General features: G+C 40.2%; 1 protein-coding gene across 8 annotated transcripts in view; it reads left to right on the forward strand.

The window, feature by feature from the left end:
• The window catches only part of FAT3 (FAT atypical cadherin 3), a 398042-nt gene that overhangs the window by 327599 nt on the left and 49394 nt on the right, over positions 1-21049 (forward strand). For all 8 annotated transcript variants that reach the window (XM_040054688.2, XM_040054680.2, XM_040054683.2 and 5 more), the window contains 4 exons: positions 3476-3672; positions 4775-4928; positions 5760-5993; positions 18834-19223. In XM_040054688.2, the coding sequence (XP_039910622.1) occupies positions 3476-3672; positions 4775-4928; positions 5760-5993; positions 18834-19223 (975 nt within the window). The remainder of the gene's footprint in view (positions 1-3475; positions 3673-4774; positions 4929-5759; positions 5994-18833; positions 19224-21049) is intronic.

Raw genomic sequence — 21049 nt, forward strand, 5'->3', positions numbered from 1 at the left:
GATTTTTTTGTCTTTATATTTTTAAGAATATTTTCCTGGTGGTGTTTTAGTTTTATATTTCATTATTTCTCTTACGCTTTATAGTCCACCTTTGACTTCCATCAGTGAAGTATAGAGTCAGTCCTGAGAGGCAAAAAAAAAAAAAAAAAGTGCTCATGAAAAAGACATGTAGATAAACTACTGTTCCTGCTTATTGCTCAGGTTTCTTGGTCATTCAAATTGATTCTTCTCTAGTAGAGTAAGGGGGAACAAAAGAGATCCCAAGGACCATTTTTTTATACATATTCCCCAAATTCCTAGGCATGATTTAAAAGCCATTCCATTAGCAACAAAGCAACAGTGATTTTAAAATTGCTCCAAGGTAGTGTTACTGCTAACCATAAAAGCCACCAGCTGATTTTAATTAGATTTTACCTTTCCTCTTTTCTTAGCAATGGGATGCCCATACCTTGAGTGTATTGCTTCCTACTTGGTCAGGACACTTAATCATTTCCTTTCACAAAAGGACTAATATGCAGGAAAGCCCTGATTAATATCATGAAGCAAAATAAGAATATTTAAGACTACTTTTATGAATGGTTTACAACTTTAAACTCACTATGACAAGATTACAGCCTTTATAGAGGAGAGTTAAGCTTTTTTTATGCTGACATTGAACTGAATAGAAGGAATTTAATGTCAGTCAGCAGGGGTCTGCCTTCTTTGAAGTCACATTCAGACTCTAGTCAGTGGACAGATTCTCATTTCCTTGGATTGTATTCAGATCTGGCCAGTAGTACACATCAACACTCTGTGTAACCCTCTTTAGGAGAAATGTGTGTTTATATGACACAACAGATTAAACAATGTGTCCTCTGCTGATTATTCCAGACTGTCATAGAAATCAGTGGAAAAACTGTTTGGTTTTGTGATCAAAAAGGGTGGTTTTCTATCAACATAAAGTATCTGTATTTGATACAAGAGTTTAGTACTCTGTATGATTCAAAAGCCTTTTATAATTATAATGCCTATCTGACTAATTTTCTGGAAATCCTATTCATTACAACTTGCTTTCTTTGGCACAGTCACAGCTAGCACAAATGGTGACTCTTAACAAGAAAGATTTGCTCAGCCTGACTCAACTGACTTCGTTTTCATATTAAATAGAAACCAGTCTATCTTGTCACTGGTAGCTATTGAAGAAGTCATGGATTACAGCCTGTGACCTCTTTCCTGCTTTTTGATGTAGAAAGAAAGTATGGAATGGACGTTAGACTTTTTTGATTGGGTTTAGGCTCGACGTCAAGTTCAGACCTCCTCTGTGTTGTTATTTTGACAAAAAGGTCCCTGAGAACTGACAGAATTGTGACAACAGAAGCAACATCAGAGACACTAATTGCCTGGCAACAGAGTCAACACAAATAAATTCAGCCTTGGATTATTTATTATTTTTTAATACTTACTTATGAAATCATTCAGTGGAAGTACTAGAGAGGAAAGTTTAAGAACTTGGTCTCTCTATTCAGCTTGTACAGATCTCATAACCCATGTCAGAACCCTGATTTATTTGTAAGCAAATGTACACTAGCATGTTTGACATTCTTGAATGTGTTACAAGAAAAAATAAGCATTCTTTTAAGAGTTTTAAAGCACTTTTAAACATGAGCAACATGGACAGTAGTTCTCAGATTGAGTTCCTGCATGGAGACCATAGGAAAAAGCTTAACATGGGGGGCAAAGAGCTAGTAGCGTGTTCGCTGCAGTTATAGTTCAGCCAGTGGAGCATCATGGTGCTTATCCTCACTCAGTTTCCGTAGCACATGACTACTGCTACGATGTATTTGCTGTAACTATAGTGCTGTATCCTAAATTACTAAATGTGCAGATCCGTTTTTACAAACCAAGCTGGGCACAGAAGAGGGGAGTTGGCTTTACTGGCTTTGGCTAGGGTAGAATTAATTTTCTAAGTAGAATCTGCTGTGGAGCTATGATTTGGATTTGTGATGTCACAGGGATGTTTTAGTCACTGCTGAGCAGCAGTAACACAGAGTCAAGGCCTCTTCTGCTCCTCAGCCCATCCCACCAGTGAGAGGCGGAAGTTGCACAAGGGTTTGGGAGGGGACACAACTGGGACATTCCATCCCGTTTGGCAGCATGCTCAGCATATAAAACCTGAGGGAAGAAGGAGAAAGGGAAGATGTTCAGAGTTCGTGGCATTTATCTTCCTAGGTAACCATCAGGGTGACAGCGCCCTGCTTTCCTGGAGATGGCTGAACACCTGCCATGAATTATTTTTTCTTTTGCTTATACACAGCGTTTTTGCTTTACCCATTAAACTTTGTCTTAAACCATGAGTTTTCTTACTTTTACCCTTCAGATTTTCCTCCCATTCACACTGGGAAGGAAATAAGCAAGCAGCTGCATGGGGCTGAGCTGACTAACAGAGTAAAGTCATAACACTGGTTTAAAATATTTTACTGTCTGGTATGACAGCAGGTTCGGATCAGACTCACAGAAAGGTGATTGAAGTTGATTTCTTCATGGAACAGGCAGGAGACTGTACCATTTCAGAGAAAAGAGTAAATAACTGTTGGAAACATTAATGACCATGCCCGCCTTAATTACAGCAAGCTTCTGTATGTGACATGTCCTTCCCTCCCCTCCCCTCCCTGCACCTTCCCACACCTTCCCTTCCTGCACCTTCCCTTCCCCCCTCCCTCCTGAGGATTACGTGGACCAAAACTTTCCCAACCTCTTTTTGTCACCAGGCAATTTAATGATGTGGAAGAGCAACATTGCCAGGTTCAGTGTCAGTGTTACGACACGATAAAAAACTCTTCTGCTTTCTCTCCTGCACACCTTTCATCAGCTTTCACTCTTGGATACATTTGATCTATTTGTACTGCTTATCTTCCAGCTGTTCCTCAAATGACCTCTTGTTAGGACTGTTTAATACTAACGTGTCTTCCCGTGTCCTGTAAACTTCTCGAAAAACTGCAATTTTAATAAGCACAAGAATGGTGCAGCTGTATGATAAAGCTTTCATTAGAGGATTCCTTAATAGAACCCACTTCCAGTCCTTGATTGCATAATCAACAGCTAATGAAATTGTCTTGGTAACAAGAGCTATGGTGTATTACATCCTCTCCTGAGACTAAGTGGAAAGACAATTGTACCAGCCCGAGAGGACTATTGATTGTTCACAGTTTGAATTTGATTACCCTTACGGGGAACTGAACAAGAGATCATCTTCAGCTCTGCTAAATGGATTTTTTTTTCCACTGAAAGTTATCGGTTCACTTTCATACAGGGCATTCAGGGGGCAATAAACACAGGAAGTGTAATTTCATTACAGATTTCCTGAGTCTGCAAGTCTGGAAGCACCAAAAGCTGTGAAAGAAATGATGGCTGCTTAGTGATGTGTCTCTGTGTTCAAAACAGGTGGGAGCTCTGAAGGGACACCCCAGCTCATTGTGTGTTGCTTGTATTATTGCAGGAGGGAATCCCAAAGGGAAGTTCGCTCTGGGACTGGTTCAGAATGAGTGGAAAGTTTATGTTAAAAGGCCTCTGGATCGGGAAGAGCAAGACATTTATTATCTGAACATCACTGCCACAGATGGCCTCTTTGTGACCCAAGCTGCTGTGGAAGTGACTGTCACTGATGTTAATGATAATAATCCAGTTTGTGAACAGGTGAGTTAACACCACCCATGGCAATCGGCCGCTGTGTCGAGAGCAATGCTTTCCCTGCAGGTGTCTCTTGCTGTTTGCAAGTATTCAGAGTATTCATAGGCAATGCTGATTTTCATCCAGCTATGGTCTTAGTTGGAGAATCTGCAGTGATCTGGGAGAGAAGCAGGATAAAGCATTCCTGTGAGGCCAGGATTGAAGGATAATGATCTCATAAAGCTTGCAAAGGAGTCTTGTACGCAGTGGCCTTAGTTGGCTTTCCAACAAACAGTGTGTTGTGAGGTGGCATTGGGCAGCTTCTCCCCTGCAAAAAAGAATGTGCTCTTCCTTCATAACCCATGTGAAAATGTCATCAGTCTAGTTTAACTCCAGCTTTCCTCAATTTTCCAGATACCAGACATCCAGTGGAAAAGGCAGAAGAATATAGCTTGCTGTCCTGTTGTCGGGAATGCATGCAGTGTGGCCTGACCACAGCTTTCAGAGTGTTAGCTGTCTTGTATTCTGTGGAAAGGCAATCCAGGGAACTGATGTTAGTGCAATAGAAAGGTCTGTGTGAAAGAAAAAACATGATAAACCCCAGAGTTCCTTAATGGTACTACTCACAGAAAATGTATATGTGTGTGTATATATATTTATATCTTTGTATGTGAGTGTGTATGTATATGTGTGCATGCATATACTCATGTAATTCCCATTGTTACATTATCACTCACTGACGAATTATTATCATTGCAAGAACCACTCTACCACTCTGGGGAATCACAATCTGTATTTCCCTCAAAACTGCTGGATGAGGTGATAAAAACAATTGTTTCTGTTAGCACACTCATCAAGATTTTCATTTCATGGGTGTCAATGGAATAAACAGAAGATACAAAATGGTATTGTATTAAGCACCTAAGATGAGCGCTATTCACAGTCATAATTTGGCATTGTTTCTGTGACACCTCAAAGCTTAACAGTGATTCGAATTGCTAGGAATGTGTTGTGTAGAGGAAAATTGTTTCCTGTAGAGAAAGATGCACTACAAATAATTTTTTAAAAAAGGTTGTTCAAAGACTGTAAAATACTACAGCATAGCTTACATGTGTGTTCTTGGCTCTAGGTTGCATACACAGCATTGTTTCCTGAAGACATTCCACCAAACAAAGTAATTCTCAAAATCAGCGCTAAAGATGCTGACATCGGGTCCAATGGGGAAATTCGCTATTCTCTTTATGGTTCGGGGAACAGTAAATTTTTCTTAGATCCAGAAAATGGTAAGAAGACAACAAAGTGTTTCTGAATACCCTCAACCCCTCTACATCTGGGTGCTGGTTTCCTTAATTATAGTGAGGTTACATGTGGTATCAGCCAGTTGTTGCAGTTCTGGCAGATGTGAGCGACCATTTGAATGGTGGTAGCGGGAGGGAGAAAGGGACATCTTTGTTGGCCAGGTTGGATGTTACAGCCAGAACAGTGGATATCGATCCTTTTGATTCCCTGCAGACTTCAGTTTAGATCAGAGATTTATCATAGAACCACAGGATATTTTGGGCTGGAAGAGAACTTTGAAGGTCATCTAGGCCAAACTTCTTGCCATATGCAGAGTCTTCTTCAAATAGATCATGCTGATCAGAGACCCATCCAGGGCTACCTGTGCCAGTGTTTCACCACCCTAATCATAATCACCTAATCACCTTACACCTAGTATAAATCTACCCACTTTTAGTTTAAAACAATTGCCTTTTCTCATATCACAGCAGGTACTGCTAAAAAGGAACAGTTTCTGTGTTAAGGAGTCTGTAAATCTTGGGAGTGACAGAGAGACATGCTGGTGTTCATACGGTTAAAGCTGTAGGCTGCTGTTAAAGCCACCATGAATGGCTTGTCATCCTTGCACTCACATTGGCGCCTCACTTTTTTGGGTAAAGAGGAAGGGGAAGTGACGCTGCTGTGAGTTTTTAATCTCTTCATTGGGATAAGCAATGTTGGTTTTGTTTCCTCTTTCCTATTCCTGTGAAACACATGGTTTTGAAACACTTATGCTGTCTAGAATTAGTGATGTTGCTACAATAATAATGATAGCTGTTACTTTTAAATCATTTCAGGTGAGCTGAAATCTTTGGCCCCTCTTGACCGAGAGAAAATCCCTGCATACAACTTGGTTGCCCGAGCCACTGATGGTGGTGGCAGGTTTTGCCAGTCAGAAATCCATCTTATTTTAGAAGATGTTAATGATAATCCACCAGTGTTTTCATCTGACCACTACACTGCTTGTGTCTATGAAAACACAGCCACTAAAGCTTTGTTAACAAGAGTCCAAGCAACTGATCCTGATGTTGGTAAGTGAATAACATTGCAAAAAATAATGTTTATGAAAATTCTGTGGGTTGGTGGAATAACAGTGCAGATTTTGCTTTTCTGTTGCTAAATTTCTTCATTTTCTCTTCCTCCTTCTTCTTTATCCTCCCCATTTCTTTCTCTTCTCTTTTCTTTACATCAAAATGCTTGTGTCTGATCTTGACATAATGGTGTTACAAACAGAGAAGCATTTCAGCAGCCACAGAAGCATGTAGTCTTCTCTTGATCAGCAACAGCTCTGTTTAGGGGGAAATTATCGTTTTGGGACTAAATTGCAACTTTCTTCCTTCAGTGGTCTCACCTCTTTTCTTGAGCCATGATTTTGAATACCCATGCCTCTATTTATGCAAATAATATAGTTACATGCCACAGGGACCTATACCTGATTAATCACAGCTTTTCTAGAGTTTTATACTGCAATAGCTCCCATTTGTTCCAGCTGGTTACTTTAGTATAAAACTATTGTACACTGTGAATGTACATTGTAAATGTTCTGGTTATTTAACTGCACATTCTCTGGAAGTGTAATAGTTTATTATATGAGGACCTTAGCCTTGAAGTGTGGGCCTAATTATAAATATTTAAAGGGGAGTCTTTTTGCATAAAACAGTGGTAAAACCTACTGAATATTAGAAAATCTTTTAGGTCATTCACTTGCGTTGAAATAAATAACTTGGGGTTGTTTTTTTTTCTTCCTATGTCTTGGAGGTGTTTTGTAAAAGTTATGGCCTGAGAAGTTTCATGTAAGAAGCAGATCTTTCATTCAATGAAAAAAAAAAATATTTTTTCCGAGTAGAGTGCATACTGGAAGTCTCAGTTATTTGCAAGGCTGATAGTTTAGATATACAGGAATTCATAAAGGAGCAGAAAATATTCATTAATGTATCTGTGAAGAGCTGCATTATATGTCATGGTTGAAAACTCACAATTAAAATTATGATACTGTCCTCCAGTGAAGAGCCAATTACTGGTGGTAAACTAGTGAACTGTCTGAAGACACAGTGTTGTTATTTTTCCACAGTTGTATTAATTACCATTTTTCTTGTAAGGTGGGATGACATTCAAGGAGAGAGGGGACACAATTAAAAGAAAAAGTTGTCAATAAAAGTTGTTGGCTAGCACCAACTTCACATAATAAGATGGTTAAAAATGAAAAAAAAAAAAAAAAAAAAAAAAACCCACAAATCATGAGCTAGTTGCTGTACCTTCCCTCTGAAACTAGAGACGTTAAATGGAGGGATGAATATAGTGAATGAGAAGGGGCTATGTACTTCCTTAATGCTTAGACCTGAAAATGAAAGCATACAGTGTATCACAAGTAAATTACTAAAAAGTCCCTAAAACTGGATTTTGTTCTAATTACTGTTCTGTTAGTCCCTACTAAAATCACAGATTCCCTATTGCTAGATAATGAATGAGTTCAGGTAGTGTAATGTTCCCATGAGAGAAAAAATGTATTATTGATATTCCTGATGGGCTGTGGTATTCCTCTAAGGCTTTTTGAAGTGTTACTCTGAAAACGTCAGCGAAGGCACTAAGCATTGTACAAATAAATTTTTAACATTCAGGAAACATCTTGTGATCAGTCTTAGAATTTGCCTGCTCTGCTTGCGCCAGAAGGGCTGTGTGCTGTGAGGACAGGAGCATGAATATTGAAGCCATTGAGAGAAAACTTGAGAGAAGTCCCTTTATGGTCCACAACTAAACACAATTTAACAAAATCCTGAGAATACTGTGTTCAGACACTGTTGGATGATTAGGACAATTTCCAGTTAAGAGAAAAATAGTGTTATATCTGCCTTGTTCCTTTGATATCTGCTGAAGTTCCTGGTCTGATAATATTCTGTGAATATTATAGGACTGGACCATAAATTGCTGTTTAATATATTTATAATTTGGATACATACTTAGAAACTAGCTGCACCAGCTGCACACACTAAGGGACAATTGTGATCCTTCTTCACAGTATTCAACAGAAGATAACAGCTTTAACTGTTTAGTGGTGCGTAAGTTCATTTTCCACAACCTCTACATACAGCTGGGGATCCTAAATTACATGGTCTCCTGAAGGAGAGAGACTATACGTGAAGTCTATTTGTTAAGATATTTTTTTAGTAGTTTTAATTGAAAACAATTCTTTCTCCTATACTGCTGGGATTGGAATTTTGTAATATTTCCACTATATGGTATTTGCTACTTATTCACTATAAGCAGGTTTGGAAAGGTTCAAACTAAGAAATGAAAGCGAAAAGCTGTTTCTATGGTTTTTTTCACAGAAAGCAGTGAATTTTTCACCGACTGTCTCCAAAGCAAAGTGTCAAATTACTCCATTTAGTTCAAGTTAAGGTACAAGAAGAGGTGGAATGAGTGCTGAGGTGTAATTACCTGAGCAAACCCATCACACAACTGCAATATCAGCCTCTTTCAAAGGAATTAGGGTCATGCTCAGGCAGCAACTCTGAGGAAACCTACATAGGACGTTGTGGCAAGTATGATGGTAAAATTTAATAAAATTCATAATAAATGTGGGGCCCAAAGCCGAGGTGCAGGCACATACTCATTTCTAGTGTTGCCTATGTTTTCTGCTTGCACAGTGTTGTGGCCTCACTCGCACAGTACAGGAATGAATGACAGCATCATCCAAGCTCAGCAGTGCTTTAAGCAGTGGTTAAATCCTGCCTCACTTGCAGATGCTGTGCTTTGTGAATGGCCTCTCTGCTCAGGCCTGTTTCCATGATGATTGACAGTGTAGTCTACCAAAGACAGGAGCACTTACTGTACTAAAAATGAACAGTGCGTTATCCAGCCTTCTGCAGTCTTCTTCATCACTACTCAGGCATCAGCCATCCAGGTCTGTAGTCAGTTTAGTGATTTCACTGACCAGTTGATTTTTTTCTGGGTTTATGATGAATACGAGATTCTAATTTTGCTCAAAATGGGAATAGCCTTGTCAGGCAGCTCTGTCTTGCCTGCCACTGCTGCCTTCCAGCTTCTCTCTCCGTTAGCCAGAGTTTAAAGCTGTGGCAGATCATCCCCATTCCCTGCACAACCAGCCAGTACAGATGGACTGGGCCATCTTTGAGCCAGCACCTTGTATTGCATGCAGCCAACATGCAGGAAAACACAGGCATGTAGGTCAAAAATTGGCAGGAGTGGCCTTTATTTGGTTGCAGAGTTCATGCAGTGTGCAGACTGCCCTGCTCTATGCTCAGCTGCCCCTCACCCCCACAGCCCTTCCCCAGCCCAGGGCCGGTGCCAGCGCATCACACACAGGAGACGTGGTAACATGCATGCTGCTAGGAGCCACCTGGTACCCATGTTTTGGTTTGGGAAGGCAAATCTAGGAGCTTCTCAGAGTCACTGATGAGACTGATCTGCTTCTTCCTGGAATAGCAGGCATCTTGTCCAGCCACCCTGCTCAAGCAGGGACATCTACAGCAGATTATCTAGGACTCAATCCAGATGGCTTTTGGCTGGCTACCCGCAAGGACAGAGGGTGCTGTGCACCATGAGCACCCTGGAGGTCCTCTGGGAATAACCAGAGACCTGCATTATGGGTACAGACAAAAGTGTAACATCCTCACCATGATTTGTTGTACATTAAGAAAAAGTGTAGTTTTAGGAAATGCCCTCCCATATCTGACAGCAGATTTAATAGCATTGAGTAGTGCAGCCTAGAAAAACAAGCAGCCATGTGCTACATTATTCAAAGCATTTTCTCACTTTTGTGCATAGGTTGCCCAGAATTTCAGATGTGTCCCAGCTTCTGCAGGGCTTGTAGCTTCACAATCAGAATGGTCTAAGGTTTATTCACCAGTTCTGAAAAAAAAATCCAGCTGGTTTTGGGGTCAGTTGATTTACATTATGAGCCTGGATTTCTGTTCTTTGTTCCTAGTATTTGAAGCTTTGGTACTTTGGTGGATTTGAGAGAAAATATGGGTGTTGAAAGTCTTATTCAGGAAGCCAGAATAAGATTTGAGACCCTCTCACAGACATGATTATACAGTCAGGTTATATGGGTTAATGGTGGTTTGAATTTGATTGTGTTCTTTAAGCAGTTTTATAGAGTTAAATATTATTTGGACCAGGATTTATGAGAAGGATTCTGTTGTCGGCTGATTAGTGCATTTGTGTTTAATCTGGAGAGTTTAAATCGATCAAGTCTCTAATCAGTCTGATTCTTGGTGTGGGGAGATTATTATTCACCGTTTCACACAAAGTGGAAGAGCTGCAGCAGAACAGACTCAGCCCTTCTGGGGGAAGTTGTTTGATCTTCTGAGTAGGAGACATCTGCTTCCTAAACCCAAACTTCTCCAACAGGAATTGATAGGGAAACTGGCCAGCTGGGGTAAGGAGTCCCATTTTCTTTCAGGTTCTGATGGAAAATTTTATGTTGGATTTCAAAGAAATCAGTGTCAAAAAATTATATTTTTCCTGCAAGGTTTGACCTCACTGATTCTGATGTTTCAATAAAGACTTGCTTTGTCAGAAAAAGCCCAAACCCAAACCCTTACCATGTGTGTTTACAACGTACCTGCACAGGAAATAATAAATTTCTGTACTAGGGAAGAATGGTAATGACTTCTCTTTCTCTCTCAGGTTTCAACCAGTCCAGTTTAGTGTGCACCTTCCTCCAAGAGGATGGAAAGCAAGCATATTTTATCTTCTTTTTCTTCCTGTCCTCTCTTTGTGTCAATGAGAAAAAAAGAAAAATGAAATATCTGTCAGAAATAGCAACCAAGGAATATAGAGGTTCTCTGAGGTTTATCACTGATTTTTAGAAAGTAGCATCAGGATGCTGGTGAGCCCAGCACGCAGACAAATCACTCAAGCTGTTCAGTGATCGCCACTTTCCAGAATACATGCATGGGACTAGAGTACAGACTTCAGCCTCATCAATGGTGGGCTTTGCATCCTCAAGGAATTAGGGCAACTCAACCTGTTGCAGTCACAGCTGCCTCACAGCTGGGCTTGGGGAAGTGTAAAGTGTTGCCAGGTGAGATTGCAGGAGTGTCACAGAGAAGCGTAAGACAGTCACAGCTTGATTGGAGAGCAGCTCTCTGAACTATGTGTAATGGTGAGTAACAAAATAATAGAAATGCTGAAGTGGATACTGATTTGGGCATTTTCTGACAAAACCAGTACACAGCAAACCTCTGCTTTGTGTGTTTATTAATGTTGGGTATGTCCCTTAAAATGGACCTAGAAACTTCTGGAGCATTCAGGATCTGAAAAAGGCAAAAGCAGGGATCAAAACATGAATAAAAACAATAACAGAGATAATAGGACATAAGATTTACTAAAACTCAACAGGTTTTAGTAAATCAGCTACTACTCATATGTAGTTAACTTAGGCAATGAGGCCAGCTAGATGCATTTCTGAGTATTGTCTGAGGTTTTGTAAAATAAATATTACAATATACTTTACGGAAGATGACTCATTCTCTTTAAAATATACATGGTGCTTCCTCTATCTTCACTCACATTGTTGCCTCACAGACTTTTAAAACAGTACCCGGGTTAGGGCTCTAATGCAGGATATGAAAAAGACATTAATTATTAATTCCTTTTACTCTAGCAATCCAAAACAGTGTTGCATAAGTAAAAGGTGTAGGGAGGCCTGTCCACTATCACTGAAGCTGTTTTCAGAAAGAATTCAGGAATCAGCCGTGGAAGAAAAAGCCAACCAACCAATCAACCAAAAAAGACAAAATAAACAAACAAGAAAAAAAAAAAAGAAAAAAAAAAAAAAAAAAAAGGCATGAGTGAGCATTGCTCTGTAGCCGGTAGGTGATTTGGTTCTGGGCTCTGTTCCTCAGAGCTTATTCAATGAATAGTAATAGTCCATGATGATGTACCCTTGCTGTACCCTCGCACTCCTTCCTGGAAAGGTGTCCTTACCATTAGACTTCTGTCCAGTCTTCCATAAGGAGAGTGGAAGGGCAATGCCCCACATTCCCCAGTTGTCTGGCCAGTCCTACAGACACTTGCAGGTCCAAATTCATTCAGTAAGCTGTTCAGGAGAAAACCTAGATTTTGCCTTCCTAGTAAAGACGAAAGCACTAATAGGAATGCAGGGATAAAGCACACTGGATCCCTGAAAAATTGCCAAATAAAATAATAGTAGGCTCTTAGGAGTTTAGACTTGACTTATTATTAGGAGGTAAATTTTTGCTAAATGTCAGAAAGCAGAGTGGTGCTGCAAGTTGCCCCAGATAGTATTGAAGCCACATTTGTGGTATTTAACAGTTGAAAAGGTGGTATGGAAAAACCAAGGGCAAGGCATCAAGATAAATGTGACGTCTCGTGTTTAGGCAAGAAAACCAAGTGCACTGGTGTTGTCTGGGTGGTGACTGTCTGGGGAGCAGAACTGCAGAGATGCAGCTGTATTACTGTGACCCACAGGCTGAAGGTATTAACACTTTCATACTGCTGTGAAAATGCAAATACTTTAATGAAATGAGTAAACCAGAGTAATGCTGGAAAAAAAGAGTAGTTCTTTCTTTTTATTTGGTGGTGTCAAATCCTGACCTGAAAGGCTGTGATGTTTTGGGTACAGCACTTCCAAGAAGATGTGGGCTCCATCTTCCAGGAAGATATAGGAGATTGACAAAAGAGATCACCAGTCTAGAAGAAAAGTCAGGAAATATTGGAACAGTTGAGAGGGTCTGCCAGGGAAAAAAAGAGTTGAGGTGATCAAATATAACAGTCTTCAGCTATCAGTTATGTAGCTCTGAGGAGGGAAGTTGACCTTTATTCTTTTTTTTTTTCCGCTTTGTCTTTTATTAATTTATTCAAACTCAGCAAAACGAACAAGATTTTTAGTTGTAAGAAAAGTGAGGTACTGTGGTGTGTTATCCAAGGAGGTTTTGCAAGGTCCTGATCAAAGGATAGGCCTCTGTTTGGGGATAAATTGCATCCATCTTGTCTTTGTGCAGGTATAAATTAGATGACCTCTCAAGCTTCCAGCTCTCTTTGCACTTTCTCATTTCTAGTAGTTTCTTTAATTTTTGAGATTTGCAAGACATTGATAAAAGCACAGAGGCAAAGAACTAGGTGAAGGAGCATTGTATCTCTTGGGTTATACTGGGTGGATAAACCCTGCCTTTAAACTGGGTTTAAGTGATTTATATCACTTGAACATACATGCATATGAATAGTCTCTCAATAGGTATACAGATACACATATGAAATGTAATATACAAACTATTTGAGCACGTGTCTGATGAAGAGAGGCTGAGGGAGCTGGGGTTGTTCAGCCTAGGGAAAAGGAGGCTGAGAGGTGGCCTTCTTGCTCTTAATAACTACCTAAAAGGAGCTTGCAGTGAGGTGGGGGTTGATCTCATCTGCCAGGTAACAAATGAGGGGACAAGAGGAAATGGCCTCAAGTTGTGCCAAGAAAGGTTTAGATAAGATATTAGGGGATAAATTCTTCACAGGCATTGGAATAAGCTATCCAAGGTGGAATGACTAACCCTGGAAGTGTTTGAAACCTGCATGGATGTGTTGCTTTAGGACATGGTTTGGAGCTGGGTTAACAGCTAGACTCAAAGATCTTAGAGGTCTTTTTCTATCTTAATGGTTCTATTCATGCTTATATATATGTATTTATGGGTTTTATCTCTCTCTCTGTGTACATTCCACTGCTTCCAGTTATGTTTCCCTATGTTGCCAGCTGCAATGTGTAACCCTAAATCAGGTGTCTCCAAAATCCTGGCTTCAGAAAAATCGGCTCAGGAGCACTGAAGAAAACAAGTATATATGTCAAATGATGTAAGCCAGTACCCAGGAATATGGAAATCCCTAGCAGGAAAGAGATGGAGGGTGAGCCAACTCTCCAGATCTTCACTTCCCACGAAAAAGGAAAACACCTGCCCCAGCTGAACTGGAAAGCTGAACTAGTGTGTTAGACACCCATGGTTGGTCCTGTACTGCTAACACTTTATACCTCCCATTCCTGTCAATTATCTCCCTTCAGTAAGGGGCTGATTATCTTCAGCTCTACCCTGCCCTCATCCCATGGTCCCTGACTCCATTGGAGCAGTGGTGTGAATAAAGGCCTTTGGGGTTAGGGCTATTTTTTTCCCTCAGAGAAGGGAGAAACAGTGAAAGTCTGTCTTGGTAATGGTGTTATGGATTGAACTCTGCCAGGTTTTCTGCTTAAGTTGTAAAAAATCACTTGAAATATTTTCCCTATGAGGCTATATATTCTTCTACAGTTCAACAAGGTACTTTGGGCAAGATTTCTCTTTCATCTCAAAATGATGGAGTAGAGTACTATAAAATCTGGTTTAGAATTCATCTTTTGTCTTGTTTGCTGTTAACGAAATTGTGGACTTTTATCTTCTAGTAATTGGCCTTGTGGTTAACATTTGGGTAGTCAGGAAAGGTCATAGATAACACACCAGTGTTAATCATCACACCATAAAAGAGGCAAGAGGAAGCACAATAATCAGATTGCTTGCTTTGTATGTTTGCAAACCACTGCTAAACTGCAAAATAATTTTTTTTCAGCTCGCCTTCTGGTCTGCATCTTGTTTGTTTATTTTTAATACTTGCCATTACTTTTCTTTCCATAGGTTTTCAAGATGAAAATGAGCAGATGACAAAAGTTAATCATAATTTTTCAGACATAAGCAAATATGAGTGGTCTAGCTGTATTTGGGGAAACACATTAAATAATGAGTTCAGGGTGGCAGATGAAAACAGAAAGAAGAAACACTATGTGTAGCTTTTAATACGTGTAACTTTGACTTTATGTATGATGCATAAAGGTATTGCCCACTGCAATAACTTACTGCCATATGGGGATTGTGCCTTGGGTTAATGCTCAGCCTTTTAATTGGTGTCAGTCTGGATCAAAATGTGTTGTAACTCCACCGTTTTCAGTTGAGTTGAACCTCAAATCCTGTGTCCAGTTCTGGGCCCCTCACTGCAAGAAAGACATTGAGGGGCTGGAGCGTGTCCAGAGAAGGGCAACAGAGCTGAAGAAGGGTCTGGAGCACAAGTCCTGCAAGGAGGAGCAGCTGAGGGTGTGGGGGGTGTTTAGTCTGCAGAAAGGAAGGCTCAGGGGGAACCTTCCCTCTCTCTACAGCAATTTAAAAGAAGGTTGTAGTGACTTGAGGGTCAGACTCTTTTCCCAAGTAACAAGCAATAGGACAATAGGAAATGGCATCAAGTTAAGCCACAGGAGGTTTAGATTGGAGAGACAGAATTTTTTTTCACTGAAAGCATTGTCAAGCACTGGAACAGGCTGCCTAAGGAAGTAGTTGAGTTACAACCTTGGGGAGTATTTAAAAGATGCGTAGATGTGACACTCAGGGACGTGGTTGAGTGGTGGCCTCGACAGTGCTGGGCTAATCGATGATCTCAAAGATCCTTTCCAACCTGAACGATTCTATGACTGATTGCTTAATACAAGGAGGATATTGATAGTGCTGAATTATGAAGCAAAGTTATTATATATTCCTGATGCTATTTAAAGTAGTAATGATGTAGTAGTTGTCATGATGTGACATTCAGTGTGTGCCCCTTTGTTTTAGTACAGAAGAAACCAAGAATAAAATTTGCCTATTTGAAGAATGGCATTTGAGGTACTAGACGGGTGTATGTTTTACAAGCTCTTCACACCAGAGATTTGGCAAAGGGCAAGGTTCTATCATATGCTAATACAAATCTAAACAGAAAATGTACAGCCTTAGTCCTTCACTTTAAAAAAGTGTACTGCAATTTTCGTATTGTAAGTGATTCCTGCAAAGGCTTTCCATGCTCAAATAGCTCGTGTTCGTGATTGGCACCTTAGACATCTGAGAAGTTTGAGTGAGTGAGTTGACACAAAACAGTTTGCAAACGTTAATCCCCCTACAGCTGTAGGCAAGCAGTGTGGGAGGATTGCTCTCTTTACCAGTGCAGGGACCATGGCATTGAAGCTGTTGTTTCCTTTCCACAGAAGGCATCTCCTGTATAGTCATAGCAGAATCTTTGATCACCTCTGAGGCAGGGATACCATTGACACACACTGGTAGACACTTCTCTCTTAGGAGAGGGTAGCCTCTGGACTAAAGCATTTTGAATTTCAGTAGAAATAGCTTCCTACTTCAGCTTTCCCTCATGCCCCATTCTCTTCCAGCCCTTGTCAGAAAGCTCAGTAGAAACAGCTATTGATGTAACACAACACTTTCTTCAAAGTGCAGATTCTGCCACAGTTTTTAAGTGATTTTACCCCTACGAAACAAGTATTAAATTCCACCCCTCAAGACACTCTATGAGAGGGTCAGTACACAGCCAAGATCGCTCCCCGTATGTCTTTTTTTTTTTTTTTCCCCTCCTTTTGGCATTAAGGCCAAAAGCTACCAAGGGTTGGTATCTGTATCCCCACTCAGGTCTTCTGACCTAATCTTCTGTTTCTCCTTGCACTTTCACCTGTAAGAGCTTTTCTTTCATGTCCCATGGGAAAAATAAGACTGTTCTCTTCATCATACTAGACTGGTACATGGTACAAGATAACCTATGTCTCTGGGACTTCTGTATTCCTCTCTCATTTTCCAGGAGGGAAAAATAAAAGCACTGACCTTCTAGATTTTACTGTCTCCATTTCTGCCTAAAAATCCCATATATTAGAGTGAGCAACCAGAACACCATAATCTGTATCTGATCTGTCCCCATTGTAGGAACACCAGTAATCACTTACAAAAACAGTATTAATATTTTGTTAGTTCATGGATGTCACTTTTAGGAAGTAAGTGCAAACCAGACTCCCACAGTCACAGACGTGTGGAGGGTGTGTGTTAGGGCCCTGCCTCAGAGGAGTATTTGAAACTGGGTAGAAACTGGCAGGCACCAAGAGCAGCCTGTGCAGAATCCTGAACAGTTTTACAGTTAAAACTCACGTGTAGGTTGGGTGTTCAGCAGCATGCTCTGAATCAAAGGGAAAAAAAAAAAAAAAAAATCCCATTTTCCAGCATCCCTGAGGATCAGCTAACTAACTCATTAATTGTTATAGTCAGGTCTGTCCTTTTTTTGTAAGTGGAAGTTCTTGGAGGATGTCTAGCTGAAGGAGATCCTCCCCAGCTGGAAACCTAGATACCTTCAACCATTCAGACTCTGAAAATCTTCCGCTTTCTAGAGGGCTTTAGTCCTTTTTAGTGTTTGTCAGTTTGGTTGACTGTCAGCTGGCAGGGTATTTGGATGTATGTATCAAGAAACTAAGGAAAGGGGTGAGTGTGCTCTCCAGCAGTTGTAGGGTATTCAAAACTCACATGTTTTAACACGAAGGAATCTCCTGTGAATTTGTGAGCTGAGCTCAGTTCTTCATATGTAGGACAGGAGCCACTGCCTTGATTGCCTTTGCTGCTTTGCTGAAGGTGGGGCATTTTATTTTTCATATTTGTGATGCCATGGTGAATAGAGAGGGACTGCTGTGATTAAAAAACGAAAACAAAACAACACAAAAAAACTAGCAGCCTGGTTCACTGCAATATTGCCATTTAATTTGTTACGTATTTTAAAGACATTTGAACCTTTTAAATATACTCTGGTATCTCAAGCACTGCATAAAAACTTTATTCTCTGAAGAGCCAAATAGTAATTCCTAACGCCCTTCAAGTAGGGTCTGGGACTTTGTAGTTGCTCTAGCTTTTATGTGTGTGTGATTGAACAAAGAGTCTCCCAGCTCCCCCTTGTGTGGATGCTCAACTCCTGCTGCACAAGCAGAAAACAACTGTGATTTGTGTTGCTTTTGATCAGACATTTCTGCAACGCTGTGCTGCTGGAAAGCAGAATAACACTGTCTCAAATTTCAAATTAACAAAATATGCCTAGAAGCTCTTGTTCATCTGATAAATGTCAGGCTTGTGAAGTCTGTTCTCCAACAAAAACAGCAGCAAGTGCTCAAGTGAGAGATGTTAAAAACAGACTCTCCATTTTAGTGGATCTTTGTGTTTTAGTTATAATCTCTTACTGAAGCACCCAGGACGAAATCACAAAATCAACTAGCATCAAGGGAGTTGAATTAGCTTATATCTGTGTTCACTTTTAATTAGATTTGAAATGGCTATCCCACTGTAGTGCAGAAACCAAGTCAGTACCATCCCCTCAGGCCTTATTACTGACAACAACCTTAGCATCGATCTGCATATTCAGCAGCCGGGTGGATAGGTGCTTTGCATTGGGAAATACGGGCAGGATTTTAAAAACGCAGGATAGCTTTTGTACAACTCAATTTTTGCTCTTGGGCTGGGGAACAGAGGGACTTTCCCTTTTAAAATGTTTGTATTCTGGCAGGAGTTTTCTGACACAGCTTTCGTTTAACAGGTATCATCTTACGATGATATTTTTCTGCTCGACAGTGGAATCAAGGCAGCACTGGTAGCGAGTACATTCTGTGCCACCTGATGTATTTCTATGGGTTTATTTTCCCCTTATGTACATTTCTATTCCTTCAAGATGTGCTCTGAGACATTTCCAATTTCAGCATTCTGCTTGTCTCATCTAATTCAATTATAAGCTGTTCTGGGCAAGGACCATATCTGGATTCTGCTTTCAAGTTTCAATACACAGCAGTTTTGCAAAATAATATTTTTTTAAAAAGTATCATGATGAGGGACGGAACTTAACTTATCCACAGGGATTTGTCATGTGAGAAGAGCATGTCCTGATCTCCCAAACTTTCAGCAGTATTGTACAGGCACTCCTACCTCTACCCCCACTGGAAATGCTCCGTCTGTGTGATGGCAGATTTTACTTAGGGTTTCCATTAGATGGCGAGGGATTTTTCTTTTCTTTATTTCTCATTTTCATTTTCCCATTTGCTTCTCTTTCAGGCGTGAACAGAAAAGTCACCTATTCCCTATCAGACTCCGCAGATGGTTACTTCTCAGTTGACCGGTCATCAGGAATCATTATTTTAGAGCATCCACTTGATAGAGAGCTTCAGTCCTCCTATAACATCACTGTAAAGGCCTCAGATCAGAGCATTGTGCTGACCTTGTCCTCATTTGCCACCGTTACCATTACAGTGCTAGACATTAATGACAACCCTCCCGTGTTCGAAAGAAGAGATTATCTTGTTACAGTACCTGAAGACACCTCACCTGGCACCGAGGTCCTATCTGTTTTTGCTACAAGCCAAGACATTGGTACAAATGCTGAGATTGCCTATCTCATCAGATCAGGGAATGAGAAAGGGAAGTTCAGGATTAACTCAAAAACAGGTTTGTAAAGTGGCTCTTACTTGCAGTGCTGAATTAAAGCATCAGAAAAACACAAATGCTTTGGGGAAGGCTCTTGGACCAAAAGATTTTCAAGGCCAGAGACTCACAGCTTGTCATTGTGTAATTAACTACACAGTTAAAAAGCAATTTTAGTTTGGAGAGTGATGTCAATTACGGTTACACTTGGCTGCCCCAGCTCAAGTGGAGAATACTTTTCTCCATTAGTGAGTGTGTTGAAGCCAATATAGATGTGACAACCTATTAGCCAAGCTGTGCAGAGCACTTCTGAACACTTGCAAGGTTTACTTGCTTACCAGCTGAGTACAGCCTCAGCTGTCTATCCCTTAGAATGCATCAACGAGGGCTACCAGGGCAAATTAAGTCCTAATATGTGATTGCCATTCATGTGGCTTTATGCAGCTTTCCTGACTTAGGTTGTTCTGATTTTTCTTACTGACTTCAGCCGTGGCTTGGATTGAGGTCTTTTTGGTTATATATAACAAATTTTAGAAGTACACCACTGCTTCTCTATAAGAAAAGTCAAGAAAAGGTATCATATTTGGTATAATTGGCTCATTTCCATTGAATTTCCTTAGTGGGATATATTCTTTATCCTCACTGGGTTTTTATTCCATCAGCTGTAAGCTGTTTCTTCTATGCTTCCTGTACTGTTCTATGCTTCCTTCTGTGCTTCCTTCCCCTTCTCTTCATAGCATTCAAGATGAACAGTACAAATATGCTTCCAGAGTCTGAGGGCAAAGCAATCTTGATTTTAAAAGCTGAAGATAACACTTTGGGTGCAACTGTAATACCTAGTAACATGAAAAGTCTCAAAGTGATGCATTGTGTCATTTCTGTAATTGTGTGCAAAAATGGCTCACCACTCTGCAGAGATTGCTGCCTCTCATGTGAGGGACTTAACATAACTGCGTGTTGTCTGTCATCTTCATCATGTCAATTAGTGCTAGCAAAATTTAAACATAAATACGCCTAGGCAGCAATATTTAACTTCACATCTGACAATGAAGCCAAGGAAATAAATCAATAAAAACCCATCATGAAGGTTAATCACACAGAAAAAAAAAAAAAAAAAAAACCAAAAAAAAAACACTAAAACTATATATTATTCATTAATGTGTGACAGCTCCATTATTATGCATTTAGAATTTCTAGACAGCAGAGTGGTGATGTAGCATGCCTGATCAGAGTTTGAAAAATAATGTCCTTCACACCATTTATCAGTGGGAACTCTCTGCTAGCCGCTTGGAAGCTCCTCTTCAGGGCTCCTGCTTTCAGCAAGTCATGCTGAAAGGTGGAATTCATCTGGAGAGACACCAGACAAGATTGAGAGGAATGATCTGATGTCTGTAAAATGTGACTTACCAGGAAAGACTGAAGGAATTAAGGCTGTTTAAACTAGAAAAGAGAAGACATGCTCATAGTTTTCATGCCTGTAGAAAGTACCTGTGAGGAAGAGGGGAATAAACTGTACTCCATGCCCAGTCATAAGGAAATAACTTGTGAATGGGCTTAAATTACATTTGGATTACTTTGGTTAAATGATAGGAAGGAAGTCCTAGCTGTAATGATTATTAAGTCCTAAAATACATTTCCTAAGAAGGTTAGGAAACTGATATTGTTGGAGGTTTATAAGAACACTGGAAATCAGATCATTTCTATCCTAGAGGGAACCTGGGTGCATGGAGTGAATCAAGTTACAGAGAATCATAATTTTGGTTGTGTGGTGAACTAACACAAAATTTATAAACCTAGTTGAGTGGGGAAGTCTCTGTTTAATCACTTAAATGATAGACAGCTGATTTCTC

Source organism: Hirundo rustica, chromosome 2 (genome assembly GCF_015227805.2).
Source record: "Hirundo rustica isolate bHirRus1 chromosome 2, bHirRus1.pri.v3, whole genome shotgun sequence".
NCBI lineage: Eukaryota > Metazoa > Chordata > Aves > Passeriformes > Hirundinidae > Hirundo > Hirundo rustica.